Source organism: Brachyhypopomus gauderio, chromosome 4 (genome assembly GCF_052324685.1).
Source record: "Brachyhypopomus gauderio isolate BG-103 chromosome 4, BGAUD_0.2, whole genome shotgun sequence".
Lineage (NCBI taxonomy): Eukaryota > Metazoa > Chordata > Actinopteri > Gymnotiformes > Hypopomidae > Brachyhypopomus > Brachyhypopomus gauderio.
In genome coordinates, this window is record NC_135214.1 from 2058460 (window position 1) to 2072980 (window position 14521).

The 14521-nt window shown below is 42.3% G+C and overlaps 2 protein-coding genes across 2 annotated transcripts; both read right to left on the reverse strand.

Annotated features, from left to right (window-relative positions):
* Positions 1–297: 297 nt before the first annotated feature.
* On the reverse strand, positions 298–1516 carry mid1ip1a (MID1 interacting protein 1a). The gene has a single exon (XM_077001443.1). The coding sequence runs from the start codon at positions 1366–1368 to the stop codon at positions 910–912; it is 459 nt and encodes a 152-aa protein (XP_076857558.1). The 5' UTR covers positions 1369–1516; the 3' UTR covers positions 298–909.
* A 1868-nt stretch (positions 1517–3384) lies between these two features.
* On the reverse strand, positions 3385–6864 carry otc (ornithine transcarbamylase). Its single transcript, XM_077001424.1, has 10 exons — positions 6682–6864; positions 6377–6515; positions 6107–6188; positions 5549–5636; positions 5258–5411; positions 5051–5173; positions 4839–4892; positions 4510–4659; positions 3840–3977; positions 3385–3652 (listed from the first exon to the last, which is right to left on the reverse strand). Exons 1-10 carry the CDS (start codon positions 6750–6752, stop codon positions 3593–3595), a joined length of 1059 nt encoding a protein of 352 aa, XP_076857539.1. The 5' UTR covers positions 6753–6864; the 3' UTR covers positions 3385–3592.
* Positions 6865–14521: the final 7657 nt, after the last annotated feature.

Here is a 14521-nt window from a genome sequence, read left to right on the forward strand (position 1 = left end):
ACTGCCCTTTACTTCAGTATTTCAGAAAGCCTGCTGGTGATACTGACAATGTGCTCTGCAATTAATTTAATCAATAATGATATAACAAACTATTGAATTTTGGATTCTGTTTGTTTTATTTGAATTTTCCTTCTTTATGATAATATATATTACCTGCATCAACACTGCTGCCATGTTTTCAGTAATGTTACAGTATATTTGCAGTAATGTTACAGCCAGTAAAAGACTTATGACTTGTTTAAGTGAAATACCTTTTGTAATGAATTTATGAATGAGAAAGGAGTGATAAAGCAAACGTATAGCTTACAAAAGCTTGTTTTATTTTACAATAAAATTATTTCCAGTATAAAAATAATGTCAAATGCTTCGGACAAATAAACAACAAAGTGACAACAGAATCTCAAGGAACCCTTCATAATGTGTCAGGGTCTTTCCATTTCATAGATTCAGTTAGTTTCAGATCACTGGTCGGGAATTTACCCATACCTTCTCTATCAAACTAACTTTCTGCCTAAACAATACACAATAAATATAATATGAAACTCTTAAGGGTTTCGATAGAGTTGACAGGGTCGTCAAAGAGCATTAACATCATAAGACTACAACAGTCTTCTGCCCACTCTCAGCATCGGATATTGTCCCCACCAACACACGTTTTACACATCATTTCAGCTAACGTAGAACGGAATCTGTGCAAATATGACAGTTTTTGGTCAATATTAAATATCACCATAAATAGCCAACTTCCCCTATCGAACAGTCTCTTCGCCATGGACGTCAAAATGTCACAGTCTCTGGACGTCCCGCTCCCTGGAATGAGCCAGAGCTGATTTGGGGAGCAAGGGACCTTCACTGGCCCCAGCTTCACTGGCCCCAGCCTCACTGGCCCCGGCTTCACTGGCCCCAGCTTCACTGGCCCCAGCCGGCGATTCCGATTTCCTGCTTGTACCGGTTGGTCAGGTTGTTGGCTTGGCTGGTCAGCTTGCTCAGCACGCAGTGGAGCCCCTTCAGGTGGTACTGCAGGAGCTGCTCCAGGTCAACGTCCTCGCTGTCCGGTTCCGTGCGCGCCGTCTCGGTAACGAGATGTTTCTCCTTGGGCCTCTTCTCCTCGGCGCGGACGACGCCCCACTCGATGTCGTTGCGGATGGACTTGAGCTGGGTGTAGTAGGCGTACATGTCCGCCTCGGCCTCCTGCAGGTATCTGCCGGGCTCTCTCTCGCCCTGCCGCTTGTCGTCGTCCAGCGGCACGTCCCGCAGCAGGCTCGGCACCATCACCGTCTGGTCCATGTTGTTGACGGCGCCGATGAAGCGGTTCATGGCCGTGAACAGCGAGTTCTTGGGGATGTGAAGCTCCGGCATCTGCATCATCTTGACACACGTGTCCGAGGAAGTTGAGTATTAAATATGGATTTGCTCCCAAGCAGACAAGCCGCTCTCTGTTTGGAGAGTTAAAGTGTATCTCCCGTCTCTTTTGCCAGTTTCATCTGACTTCCACTTCCCTGCCGAACTTTTATGGTTTCGTGAAGGGGCGTGTTGCCAAAACCTGGTCGGTCCAGGTTATCTTGCCGTCCCGGATTCCGGGCGTGATCAGGCTGCATACTCACTTAAGATTGGACTGAAACTATGAAGGCGCAGTATGCAATGCCTACATGAAATGTTATTCTCTAAATACATTTACTGCCTACGTTTGTGTACAGTGTGTTAAAACGGACTTTCTATTTTTTCTGCACTTTAAGGCATCGTTCAGTCCTGATGAGCAGAAGAGAGTCTTGAAAGGAGATCGCACAACTCATGAATATTAATTCAAGATATGGTGCGACAATCTAAACCTATGAGCGCTCCTGGTTTCGTGTACACCAGGCCCAATTGCTTCCTCTGCAGTCCAGAAACATTTGAATGCATTAGTAGTTGATGCACGATTTGAAGTCAGTTTCATGACTTTGGTTTATACCTTCAGTGCTGTTTGTTTTGTGTGTGTAAAAACAATAAAATTAGATTAGAAGCATCAATCCAAGAATTTTCTCATGTCCGCCAAAAAGTGACATTTAAAATGTAATTCTTATTTAAGAGGGGCATGGATTAAGAGAACATACATCAGCAAGGAAGGTGGGGTAAATCAATACTCTAAAATATTAAGCTTTAAAGTCAGTGACAACAAAGACGAACACAGTGCAGAACACATAGTAAGGGCAGGGATGACTGATGGATTAACTTTTACATTTATAGTACCATAATTACACCTATTTAAGAAGCTACTTGAAGAATGATTATGACACAAGAGACATTCAGGGTTTGAATCAGGACTCAAATTAATTACTCATTCTCAAAACGTAAACAACTTCCATCCAAAGTCCAGGGCTTGAACTTAAACTATCCAATGTCTTGAAAGACATTGTTGATGTCTGTGTTTTTTTGCATTTTTTTAAACATGCACTTTCTTTTTGTTTTTATTTTTTGTCATTTTGCTGGGTGCATGTTCTGTTGAGTTGGCCTGTGATCTCAGTCCATCTGTGGCCACTACACACTGCTCAGTGTTTGAGACACAGAAGACCAGACCATGGTAAACTTCAGTCTCTAAAGAATTTCAGCACATACTTAAGAGTCTCGTTGAGAAGTTTCAGGTATTATGAGAATGTCACAAAAGACAAAAAAACCTGTTCCACACCTTCTAGTCCTCCTCCTATTTTCAATCACTGCTTTCAGTTCCTTCTCCCCGTCTTATACTTGCAGGACAGCTTTTGTCAGAGTCAAGGTAGCCATATCAATGCAGACATGTTGAGTCCCTGAACACAGACCCGACCTTCTCCTTCTGAAGGACATCATATCTCACATGCTTTAATATCTAATTGCAGACACAAGGTGGATATTACAACTATCAGTAACACATTTTCCCTTTCAGTATTAAAGAATATCAGTCATATTCACTTCCTCAATTAGACACACAATTAGTTATAGCAAGATCAACAATATAGGATTACTTGCCACTGAGCTACATACTTACAAAAAGAAGTAACTTATCAGAAATAACAGTCAGATTGAATTAGAATAAAATAAGCGATTACTTGTAAAAGATCACTTCTAATGTATAAACTTTAACAGAGGAAAATAGCACAAGACTACAGAACCTTTAACCCACATTGTTCTCAAGACTAAAAAAATATGGAAAGCCCAAGAACTGCATAAGATTAACACACATTTATGAAGAGCACGTAACCAAGACCACAAGTGCTGGAATCTTCCAGATTCTGTCTTTATACCATTCCACCCAGTGTGCTGATAACACCCCCTATAGGCTATAGAGAGAATGACTATAAAAGCATTGGTTTGTTTCTCAAGCCTAAGACATAGCTTTCATTTAAATGAATGGCTGAATATATAAGGAAATAAATAGAACTCTTTTATTTGGGATTTTCAAGCTGAAATCTTCAAAATTTAATGTATATACATTGTATAGATTCAGTATAGACATTGCATTGAATTACTGGTGAAATAAAGGTAAATTAGAATGATTAAGTTCCTGAATTATGAAAGGAATTTGACTATGGTCCTGATGTTTCTTGCATGTTGTGGATTTCAGTTATATTTTGAAGCATTACAGTTTAAGTTTGGGGGTCTGGGGTTTGTAGTCAGTTAAGATGGATGCCATGAGCCCCTACAGAGAAAAAGGACAGAAATAGGCAATTAGACAGCAATGCAAACAAACGCACGCACGCACACACTCTCTCTCTCTCTCTCTCTCTCTCTCTCTCTCTCTCTCTCTCTCTCTCTCTCTCTCTCTCTCTCTCTCTCTCTCTCTCCCTCCCTCCCTCCCTCCCTCCCTCCCTCCAACCAGTCGTTACCATGATGGTCCATTTGCGGTTTTCTGCCTCTGGGAATACCAGCGAGCGTGACGAATAAAAGACCTCGTCATCCACTTCCTCCGATTTCCGTGGGAGACAGTGCAGGAACGTCCAATCAGGAGAGGCCACACTTCCAGTCTGAGGAACAGGGGCAGACAAGACCTGTCATGATTTTGCATCACCCAGCTGATTTCACTAATCAATTCCACATGCTGTGTTGAGCAAATCAGAAAGCAGCTGGAAGAGTGTCACTGGGAGGACATTTACTTTGTGAATCGCTGTCCACTTTTACTGAAGACTAACCCTATAGCAAAGTAAGACTAGTTAGACCATCTAACAAGATCAACACACATATGAATATCAACAAACACTGAAATTCTAAATAACAAATATTAAATGACAAAGTTTATCTTATAGACTGGACGAGATCCTACATAATGTGCAAAAGACAGACAAAATATCACAAAGTTTATGTCTGAACCTGTCCACAAGAACTAATTTCAGCATTTTAATTAGGTGTATTAGGCATGTTCGGGTAAGAAAAGGTGTGTGATGGCATGTCTAAGCAATAGATAGCACACTTTAGCCAGGAGCACACTGCACCACTAAATATGCAAATTTTTGCCTGACGAAAGAGACGTTCGGAGGGCGTAACCCCAGGCCCATTTACCTGCATAGTGATCTGGTAACCATGGAAATCTTTGAGCCGCTTTTTCTTCTCTTCTTCCTGACCCATGCTGATCCACGTGTCCGTCACCAGGACGTTACTGCCCCGTGCTGCCTCCATTGGCTCGGAGAAAAACTGCAGCTTGGTACCAAACTACAGTACACAACATATCCACACCATGATCACATGGATTTTATTTAAAAAAAAATATTAATAATAATAATAATACCATTTTTACACATGTATAAGAGATCACTATAAGCAGTGGTCTATTACTATTGATTTATACCATATGTTTTTAGAGTAAATAAAAAATACTCGTCCGGTCACACCTGCTCAAAGAGATGCTGGGCCTCCTGAGTGACACTAGCATCTGGCTCATAACCCTGACGAGAAAGTGAAAAGGTCAAAGGTTGAATCAACATTTCATTTACTGCCTATTACATTGTGCACATTGCCTATTACATTGTGCCACACACACATGCGCGCACACACGCCTGTACAGAAAGAAATGCTCAATAGCCCAGTGAACTTAGAAGCAGACCTTTGGTGTGGCTATTCTCAGATTGACACCCAGTTTGGCCAATGACATCATGAAGGAGTGCAGGACATTGTTTCCGTCACCTATCCAAGCCACCGTCAGGCCCCCCAGGGATCCATAGTGCTCCTGTAATAGAGAACAGAAGGTGAGGAGAACACCAATCACAAAGTGTAAATGGAAGTGTACAACTGTGTGGGTAGACGTGTGTACCTGTAGTGTGAGGAGGTCAGCGAGTATCTGTATAGGATGATAAAGGTCCGACAGACCATTGATGATTGGTATAGATGCTTCCTGGTCCAGCTGCTCCAGAGTAGAATGACCGTACACTCGTGCTAACACGATATCCGTCAGACCAGAGAGCACTCTGCAGCAGGCAAAACCACGATGGTGCACAACAGATGGAGAAGACAGTGTTTGCTGCTAGTAGATATCCTGTGTAGGTCTGATACATGTGTGAGAATGTGTATCATATATTTGAACGGGTCTTTTTTTTTTTCAGACCTGGCTGTATCCTTAATACTCTCATTGACTCCCAGATGAATATCTTGAGGGGTTAGGAAACACGGGTGACCTCCCAGCAGAGCGAACCCTGAACACACACAGAAATAGAAAGAGGGGGATGGAGGGTGGGAAGGGGAGAGAGAGGGAGAGACAGAAAGACAGAGACAGAGGGATGGAAAAAGAGAGTGAGGGAGGGAGGGAGGGGAAGAGAGAAAGTGAGGGATGGAGGAGAGAGAGAGAGGGTAGGGAGAGAGTGAGGGTCAGATGGAGAGAGGGAAAGAGGGAGGGAGAGATGGGTGCAGGGGTGTGAGAACACTAGTTCAAAAGAGTGAGAAACGGTGTGTAGCAGTTGTGCATTAGTTTGCTGTGTCCAGTATTCATTCTGCCCAGTGACCGTGTGTTACATTCATATATCCAGCCACAACCAAATACACACACACACACACACACACACACACACACACACACACACACACACACACACACACCTACACACACTCACACACACACCTACACACCTACCTACACACACACACACACACACACACCAATGTGCACCTGTTTCAGTAGACATACGGGTCCTGGTGCTTCTCTTCTCAAATATCATAGCAATAGATTTGCCTTGCAGCAGAGGAAGATACTAGAACATAATAATAATAATAATAAATCACTAGCAAAAAGCAAATCACGTGTATTTATATTAAATTAAGTGAGCATACTTGCACCGCACATAGTTTCATAGCAAGCTACGTGGTGGGCTGTCTCTGTCCACATGATGTAATTGTAATGTAAACTAGAATTAAACTGGGTGGGTACTGGGTCAGTTACCTGCCCCTCGTGCTTGATTCGATGTTTCAGATCCGCCGACACCCACAGTATGTGTTTAATCTCCTCGGGGTTGAAGTCTTTCAGTGTTAGAAAGCTGCGTCCTTTTAAATTGACCGAACCTAAACATGCTCTCCCCAGCCTAGGACCATAAATACGACAGATTATTCGTTAGGTAAGACACACCTGGATACCTTACAGCCACAGGTTCATCTGCACTGGCCAATCCACAGTGTCATAGAAGCGATGTTAATACAGCTAGTCAGCAGTAATGGCAGATATAAAACTGGCTTTTTATGAACACTTACGTAAAGTTCTTCGCTTGGTTGTACTGGACAGCTTTAACAGTGTGGAGGAACGTACTTCTGAGAGCCAACATTGTAGTTATTGAATAGTTTATGATACAGTGTGAGGGGGGAAAATAACCACACGTGTTGTGTCGTCAGCCAAAGCGGGTGCGCGCGCGCCCTGGAAGCAAGCTGATGACGTCACCACGACGCGAACGCTCGCGCTGAAGACCCGCCCTCGAGCTTCGACTTGATGACGCTTTCACGGTTCTGGAAAGTCGCGTGAACATTATTTGCATTATTTGACAGATTATTGGAAAGGCAATTTAATTTTTAAAAAACTATGCAAGTCGCAAAAAAAAAATGTTTGATTCCCTGACAATGACGAAGGGATTTAGATTTATATGGCCATTTATATCTAATATGGTCCTTCAAAATAAAGGTCTCGCAATAACGGCGGTATCTATTGCACGTCCCTATGCAAATCAACTTTATTATCAAGATTCAAGATTCAAAGAGTTGATTGTCATTTGCACAGTGCGATTTGCGATAGTGCAGTTGTAACCGTTGGCTGCAGTTAAGTGAACAATGTAAGTGAACAGTGAGGCCACAGCGCCATGTGGTCATATGTAAAAATAAGATAATAAGGTAAGCAAAATATTTCAGCGGTAGATTCAGGAGTCTGGTGGCAGTGGGGAAGAAAGAGTTCCTTAGTCTGTTGGTTTTGCATTTTACACTTCTGCACCTCCAGCGTGAGGGCAGAACAGTCCGTGCTGAGGGTGGGGGGGATCTTTAACCCTGAGGGTGGGGGGGATCATTAACCCTGAGGGTGGGGGGGATCATTAACCCTGAGGGTGGGGGGGGATCTTTAACCCTGAGGGGGGGGGGATCATTAACCCTGAGGGGGGGGGGGGATCTTTAACCCTGAGGGGGGGGGGGGATCATTAACCCTGAGGGTGGGGGGGATCATTAACCCTGAGGGGGGGGGGGGGGATCTTTAACCCTGAGGGGGGGGGGATCATTAACCCTGAGGGGGGGGGGGGATCTTTAACCCTGAGGGTGGGGGGGGATCTTTAACTCTGAAGGCAGTTCCCATGTGGACTCTGAAGTGGTAGATGCTCTGTAGCGAGGGCAGTTAACACACCAAGTCAACTAAATAAATTATCACAGATATATACAGAATAATAAACTGAGAGGATGATTTATCGAAATGGCCGATAAATCTTACTTTTTTGATCGAGAAACCTCGAGTAACATTTATAGTAAATGTAAATTGTGTGCGTACAAGTGGTCATGTATAAAATTCCTTATAAAGAGGCACAGGTTGGACGCCAGAAAACATATGTTGGACATTATATATATTATCTTTAAACAGTGGAACTTACCTTGACGTGAAAGAGTGGGTTAAACCGTTATCAATATCGCCATCTACTGTTCCGTGGTGGTAGTGTGTATGGGAATTGATCTAATGCAGGGGTACTCAACTGGCGGACCGCGGTCCGGATCCGGACCCGAACGCAGTCCTGTCCGGACCCAATCTCATTCCTGATTAACTGGATACGGACCAAAACAAAACCGTAGCATTTATTTCAGGGCTATTGAAAAAAATACTCCGTCACGAGTGTTACGTTCGCCACCACCGCTCACAACAACTTACGTTCGCCGCCAACATCACCCCCCCCCCCCCCCCCCCCCCGCGCTCAACAATTTACGTTCGCCACATCCCCCCACCCCCACCCCCGCTCAACAACTTACGTTCGCCACCCCCGCCCGCACCGGACCTCGGGTCACAGGTATCTGCCAAAATTGGACCGCGGACAAATTTAGTTGAGTACGCCTGATCTAATGTTATTTGCACGGCGATTTAATGAATGCTGCGATAGGAGAATAGTTTACGTCTTCCACACGTTTATTAGAAGAACTTCAAAAACGTTTTAGTTGACAAATGTACAATGGTAGTTCATGGAGTCCTTTTATTTTTTAAACATGGATAGCCTATATTTTTTAAATGTTTGCGAATAACCTAATTTGGCTACATAGATACGATGGCTTGTTGGTGTCTATTGATTGATAGACCACCTCTACGTAGATAAGAATTTGATGTTAGTTTCTGTTTTAGGCCATTGTGCATCCTTTTAACTAACGTTCAATATTTTTTTTTTACCGTCACTGTTTTAGGCTTTAGGCTATCTAAAGGCTTAGGAGGAGTGTTACAAGCCCATGCTATAACAATCTCTTGTCTAGGCAACTAGGGTGTCTGTGGACAACTAGATTCCCCCTAACGGTGCCAGTAACAATATTTCACAAACCTTAGGTAGCAATAGACAGTATTTTTATGCTGTTTATCTTTGGCCACACTAAGGATCTCAACAGATAACTTATGGGTCGTTTCAAATAACAAGGCGACCAATGCTGGAGAAATTCTGGATAACATACAATCACTGCCTCCTCGATTCTAAGCGTTTTCAAACTCCCGGAATCCCGTGTTCCAAAGTTACTCCATGGCGCCCCCTGTTGGATTGCCAGCAATGGCTCCGTGTATCAGCTGCTCACATCAGATTTAAGAATGAATGAATGAATGAATGAATGTTCAACTTATATAGCGCCTTTCTAGATACTCAAGGTTGCTTTACAATTTTAACACAGGTACAACTCTTACACTACCAATCACACACCGGCGAGAAGCGGCAGCCAATTGCGCACAGCGTACTCTCTACCGGGATCCACAGCCCCCTGGGGGACTGAATGGGGTGCAGGAAGGGGAGAGAGGACAGACCCTAGTGGCAGAGCACCATCCACCACTGGGCATACAAGCACATACACATTCATGCATACACACTCAGACAAATGCTTTTTATTGGACATGAAGAGACACAGACACACTCAGGGAGTGGGAGGAAACCAGAGATCCCGGAGGAAACCCACGCAGACACGGGGAGAATATGGAAACTCCCCTCAGATAGGGACTTGAACCCAAGACCCCAGTGCTGAGAGGCAAACGTGCTAACCACCAAGCCACCGTGTTGCCCAAGACACAGATGCTCGCCTACATAACCAGAATTGAATCTGCTGCTGCTCTAAGGTACTGATCAAACTCAATATTCTGCACCATGTTGCCTTTGAGCCTTTAGTCCTGTAAGAAGACATACATCAAGTCTCTACTCTGTCCTGGCAACCGCACGGTACAGTTTCTGACTCACCTCCTCACTGATTCACTAAGCCCTTAAATATGCACTTAAAAAACATCTTATTGCTGTCTTCTTTTACAATCTTTGTTCTGAACACTATTGTCTGAACTCTTATTCACTATTGTCTGAACTATTTTCTGTCACATGATGATATGTATTTGATATGTATTATTTGTATAAACTATGAATCACTTTAGTAAGTCGTTCTGTTTCAAGTAATGGTGAGACAAAAGAAAAGACACCATCTCATGAAACCGTAGTTCCAAAGTAATAACTACCAAGGAATTTGAAATGAATGTAATAGACCACAGGACCGCATTTGCCTTCTTATCAAAAAGGGAAAGTAGAAATGTAAAGTGGACTAACATGAGATGGGTGACAGTGAGGTTTAGAACCAAGAACAAGGACAGGAGGATCTGGAGAAAAGAAGGATAAAGAAGAACAGATGGGGAAGAAGGAAAGAGTAAAAATAAAAAAAGGGAAAGGAGGAGTGTGAAGAGGTGAGAGTGCTGGAGAGATGGAGGCAGAGGAAATAAGGTGATCACAGAAGCTAGAGAATTTGAGAGTGGGGAAAGGATGAAGATCAAGAAAACGAAGATGATAACAAAGAGGGAAAAAGGTGTAGCTGAGAGTGAGGAGTAAATATTGAAGTGATAAGAAAAGGGCCAAACATGATGGTGAAAGAACTAGAAGGAGGAAGAGAGGGAGGGAGAGAAATTAGTGTGAGACATTAACGGCACAGTAGAGCAGGTTATGAAACACAAAGGTGAAGAAAATGACACAACCAGAAAAGAAGCTGAAACAGGAAAAGCTAAGGAGGAAAAGACAGAAGAAAAGGAGGGAGCGAGGACTCAAAGGAAGACGACAATAATTATGAAGAAGAGGAATTTAAGGAGGAGAAAGTGGTTCAGAAGGAGGATCCAAAGCCCAGGACTAAAGCAGTGTGCCCAAGCAAACAAGACGTTAGAGACAGAAACCAAAAAGAGCAACAGAGGAAATAAATAAGGCTGAGACTTAAAGAAATATCATCATAGATTTATGGACAATGGAACACAGCCACCATAAAAATGAGCAGTGTTATGGAAAACTAAAAACCAAAATATAGTCATGGCAGACTTTTAGCTGCTAATATCATCAAACTTGTTCCAGAGCCTACACGATTTGCTGTCACTCAAGTCCATGACATCCTATCAACATTTTAGCTCTTTATAGCACAACCAGTTGAGAAGATAATACTGGACATGACCAATTTGAAAGGCAGCCGTGTATTTTGTGATAATCTCATTGACTTGAATGCATACATTGGATTGCTGATATTAGCTGGGGTGAACAAGGCAAATGGAGAAGCAACTGCCACATTGTTCCATGTAATTTCCCTAGTAATTCATTTTGATAACTTAAATTTTTTATTTTTTTGATAACTGTGAAAGCAGACCTGTCCAGAATGAGAAAGACAAGCTAGCAGCAATCAGGGATGTGTTGGAGAAATGGGTGGAAAGTCTTCCTGTCCCAATCCTAATGTTACAGTTCATGAGCGTTTCGTTCCGTTCAGAGGACGATGTCCTTTTGGACAGTTCATGCCAAACAAGCCTGCAAAATATTGCTTAAATCTATGGACTGCCTGTGATCCTAAATCAAGCTATGCATGGAATATGCAAGTCTACACAGGAAAGCTATGTGGAGGAGAATCTGTAGAGAACCAGGGGATGAGGGTGGTGCTGGATATGAGCAAAGACCTACACAATCATAACGTATGGAAATGAGCAAAGACCTACACGATCATAACAACATGTGGATATGAACAAAGGCCTACACGATCATAACATGTGGGTATGAACAAAGACCTACACAATCATAACGTGGATATGAACAAAGACCTACACGATCATAACATGTGGGTATGAGCAAAGATCTACACGATCATAACATGTGGATATGAACAAAGACCTACACGATCATAACATGTGGGTATGAGCAAAGACCTACACGATCATAACATGTGGATATGAACAAAGACTTACACGATCATAACAACATGTGGATATGAACAAAGGCCTACACGATCATAACATGTGGGTATGAGCAAAGACCTACACGACCCTAACGTGAATATGAGCAAAGACCTACACGATCATAACATGTGGATATGAACAAAGACCTACACGATCATAACATGTGGGTATGAGCAAAGACCTACAAGATCCTAACATGTGGATATGAGCAAAGACCTACTCAATCATAACATGTGGATATGAACAAAGACTTATACGATCATAACATGTGGGTATGAGCAAAGACCTACACGATCATAACATCATATGGATGTGAGCAAAGACATCATACCTGTCAAGTGTCCCGTTTTGGCCGGGACAGTCCCGTATTTTACCGCTCTGTCCCGGCGTCATCCCGTATTTTTATTTTCCCGTATTTGTCCCGTATTTTCAGTTTCCAATTTTTATTTTTTTAAAGCATTCATGTGCTGCTCCAAACAGAATTGTCACTAGCCTCGCGAGAACTGCCACCCAGACTACTGCAGGTGTCAGTTCTCGCGAGGCTAGTGACAGAATCTATTTGGCGCGGCACATAAATGCTTAAAAAAAATAAAACCTGAAAACTCGCGGGTTTAGTGTCGACAATGGGAGCAAACCTGGAACAACAAATCAGAGATGGATTTAACGAGAGAAGGCAGTCCTGCCTAAAAAGCTAAGCGTACATGTAACGTCGTCATTTTGTCAGTAACGGGATAATATAATTAGTTACTTTTCCTGTCGTTACAACGCCGTTTACGTTACTGGTCATTAAAAGCGGTGCGTTACTATATATTGATATACTAATGCGAGCGGACCGCTGCCCAGGCTAGTGAGGAGTAACAGATCCCGATAGGTCACAGTTCTCGGTGTAACACCTGTTTAACTTAACAAGTCAGTAAGCGTTTGGCTAAGGCAGCGTTATGATAGCCAATCAGAGCCAGTGTTTTTACACGCGCGCCGAAGCACGCGAGTGACACGACACAAACAGAGAAGAGGCCGAAATGGCGTCAGGTGCAAGCCGAAGAAAACTAGAACTTTCAAGGCGATATAAACATTATTTAAGAAAATACTTGATGTTCCTGAATGTCTACCAGACTGGGTATTTGATTTATTTAATTAAGAATAGAGGTTTTATTGTTAAGTTTACTTCTGTTGTAAACAAACCAGTTGTCTCAGGTTGAGAGAATTTAATTTAATTTCATAGATGTAAATGCACTTTATATAGTGTAACTGTTTACTTTTGCTTTTTTTCCAAAGATTTTGGGATTTTAAAGGATTTTATCCTGCACTGGTCTGTGGATGTGCAATAAATATCAAAAGTTAAACAATTTTCTGATCTACTCATTTCAACTGACTGTGAAAACTGCTTTAAAAAAAAACTTAATTAATTGGCATATAACCTTTTTTTAACTGTAACGCAAATAGTTACTTTCCCTGGTAACGAGTTACTTTTATTATAGAGTAATTCAGTTACTAACTCAGTTACTTTTTTGAACAAGTAGTGAGTAACTATAACTAATTACTTTTTTAAAGTAACGTTCCCAACACTGCGTGTAAGTACCTTAACGAATGGGACAGGGAATTTACTTTCCTAAAGAGGAACATGAAGGGGCACAGCTACTCATTCTGTAAGATATGTAGCTGTGATTTTAGTGTCTCTCATGGGGGAAGGAACGATGTCCGTCAGCACGAACAATGTGCCAAGCACAAACACGGACTAAAGGCACAGAAATATGCCCAGGAGATGTCCCCATTTGTAGCTACAAATACCACTAGAAAGTTTTTATTTTTTTATTCATTTGTAGTTCAAAACATATTTGGGGTGTTTTTCTTCACTTTTTGCCACTCCAAAGATGTTTTCGTTTCTCCTACAGCCTCGATTGCAGCTATATGCAAATAACCGATTATGCAAATTAGGCGATGACGTCATATACGGGAAATGGAGATTTTTAAATACAAAACTTGACAGGTATGAAAGACATACATGATCATAACGTATGGAAATGAGCAAAGACCTACATGATCATAACAACATGTGGATATGAGCAAAGACCTACACGGTCATAACATGTGGATCTGAACAAAAGCCTACACGATCATAACATGTGGATATGAACAAAGACCTACACAACCATAACATGTGGATATGAACAAAGACCTACACAATCATAACATGTGGGTATGAACAAAGACCTACACAATCATAACATGTGGGTATGAACAAAGACCTACACGATCATAACATGTGACAGCTCCTTCACATCCTATACCGCCTTGCGGTCGAACTACAAAAGAAACAACTGACCATGTTAGGAACAATAAAAAAAAAAAAAAAAAACAATCCAGAACGTCCCAGTGAACTTGTGAAGATGCAGTAAAGAGTGTTATGACCCTGCAGATGCGACTGTAGTGTCACACTGCCCAAAGAAAATCAAGAATGCCCTTGAATTGAGCACAATGCATAGAGATCAAATTTGAGTGCAAGAGCAGACATGAAGCCACAAATTATTCTGGACCCCAATGCCATGAAATGAGGAGTTGACAACCTAGACAAAGTCACAGCAGCTTACAGCTGCCAGTGCATGACGGCCCGTTAACCTTTGGTGATTTTCTACAACATTGTAGATGTAGCACTCATCACTC

What these genes read in the sequence shown, in the direction of transcription:
- mid1ip1a (XM_077001443.1), bottom strand. Translation starts at nt 1,368, where the DNA reads ATGATGCAGATGCCGGAGCTTCACATCCCCAAGAACTCGCTGTTCACG.
- otc (XM_077001424.1), bottom strand. Translation starts at nt 6,752, where the DNA reads ATGTTGGCTCTCAGAAGTACGTTCCTCCACACTGTTAAAGCTGTCCAG. An exon ending in GAATCAAGCACGAGGGGCAG is followed by an intron (nt 6,189 to 6,376) that starts GTAACTGACCCA and finishes ATTATGTTCTAG; the next exon opens with TATCTTCCTCTGCTGCAAGG. An exon ending in CTGACCTCCTCACACTACAG is followed by an intron (nt 5,174 to 5,257) that starts GTACACACGTCT and finishes TCTCTATTACAG; the next exon opens with GAGCACTATGGATCCCTGGG.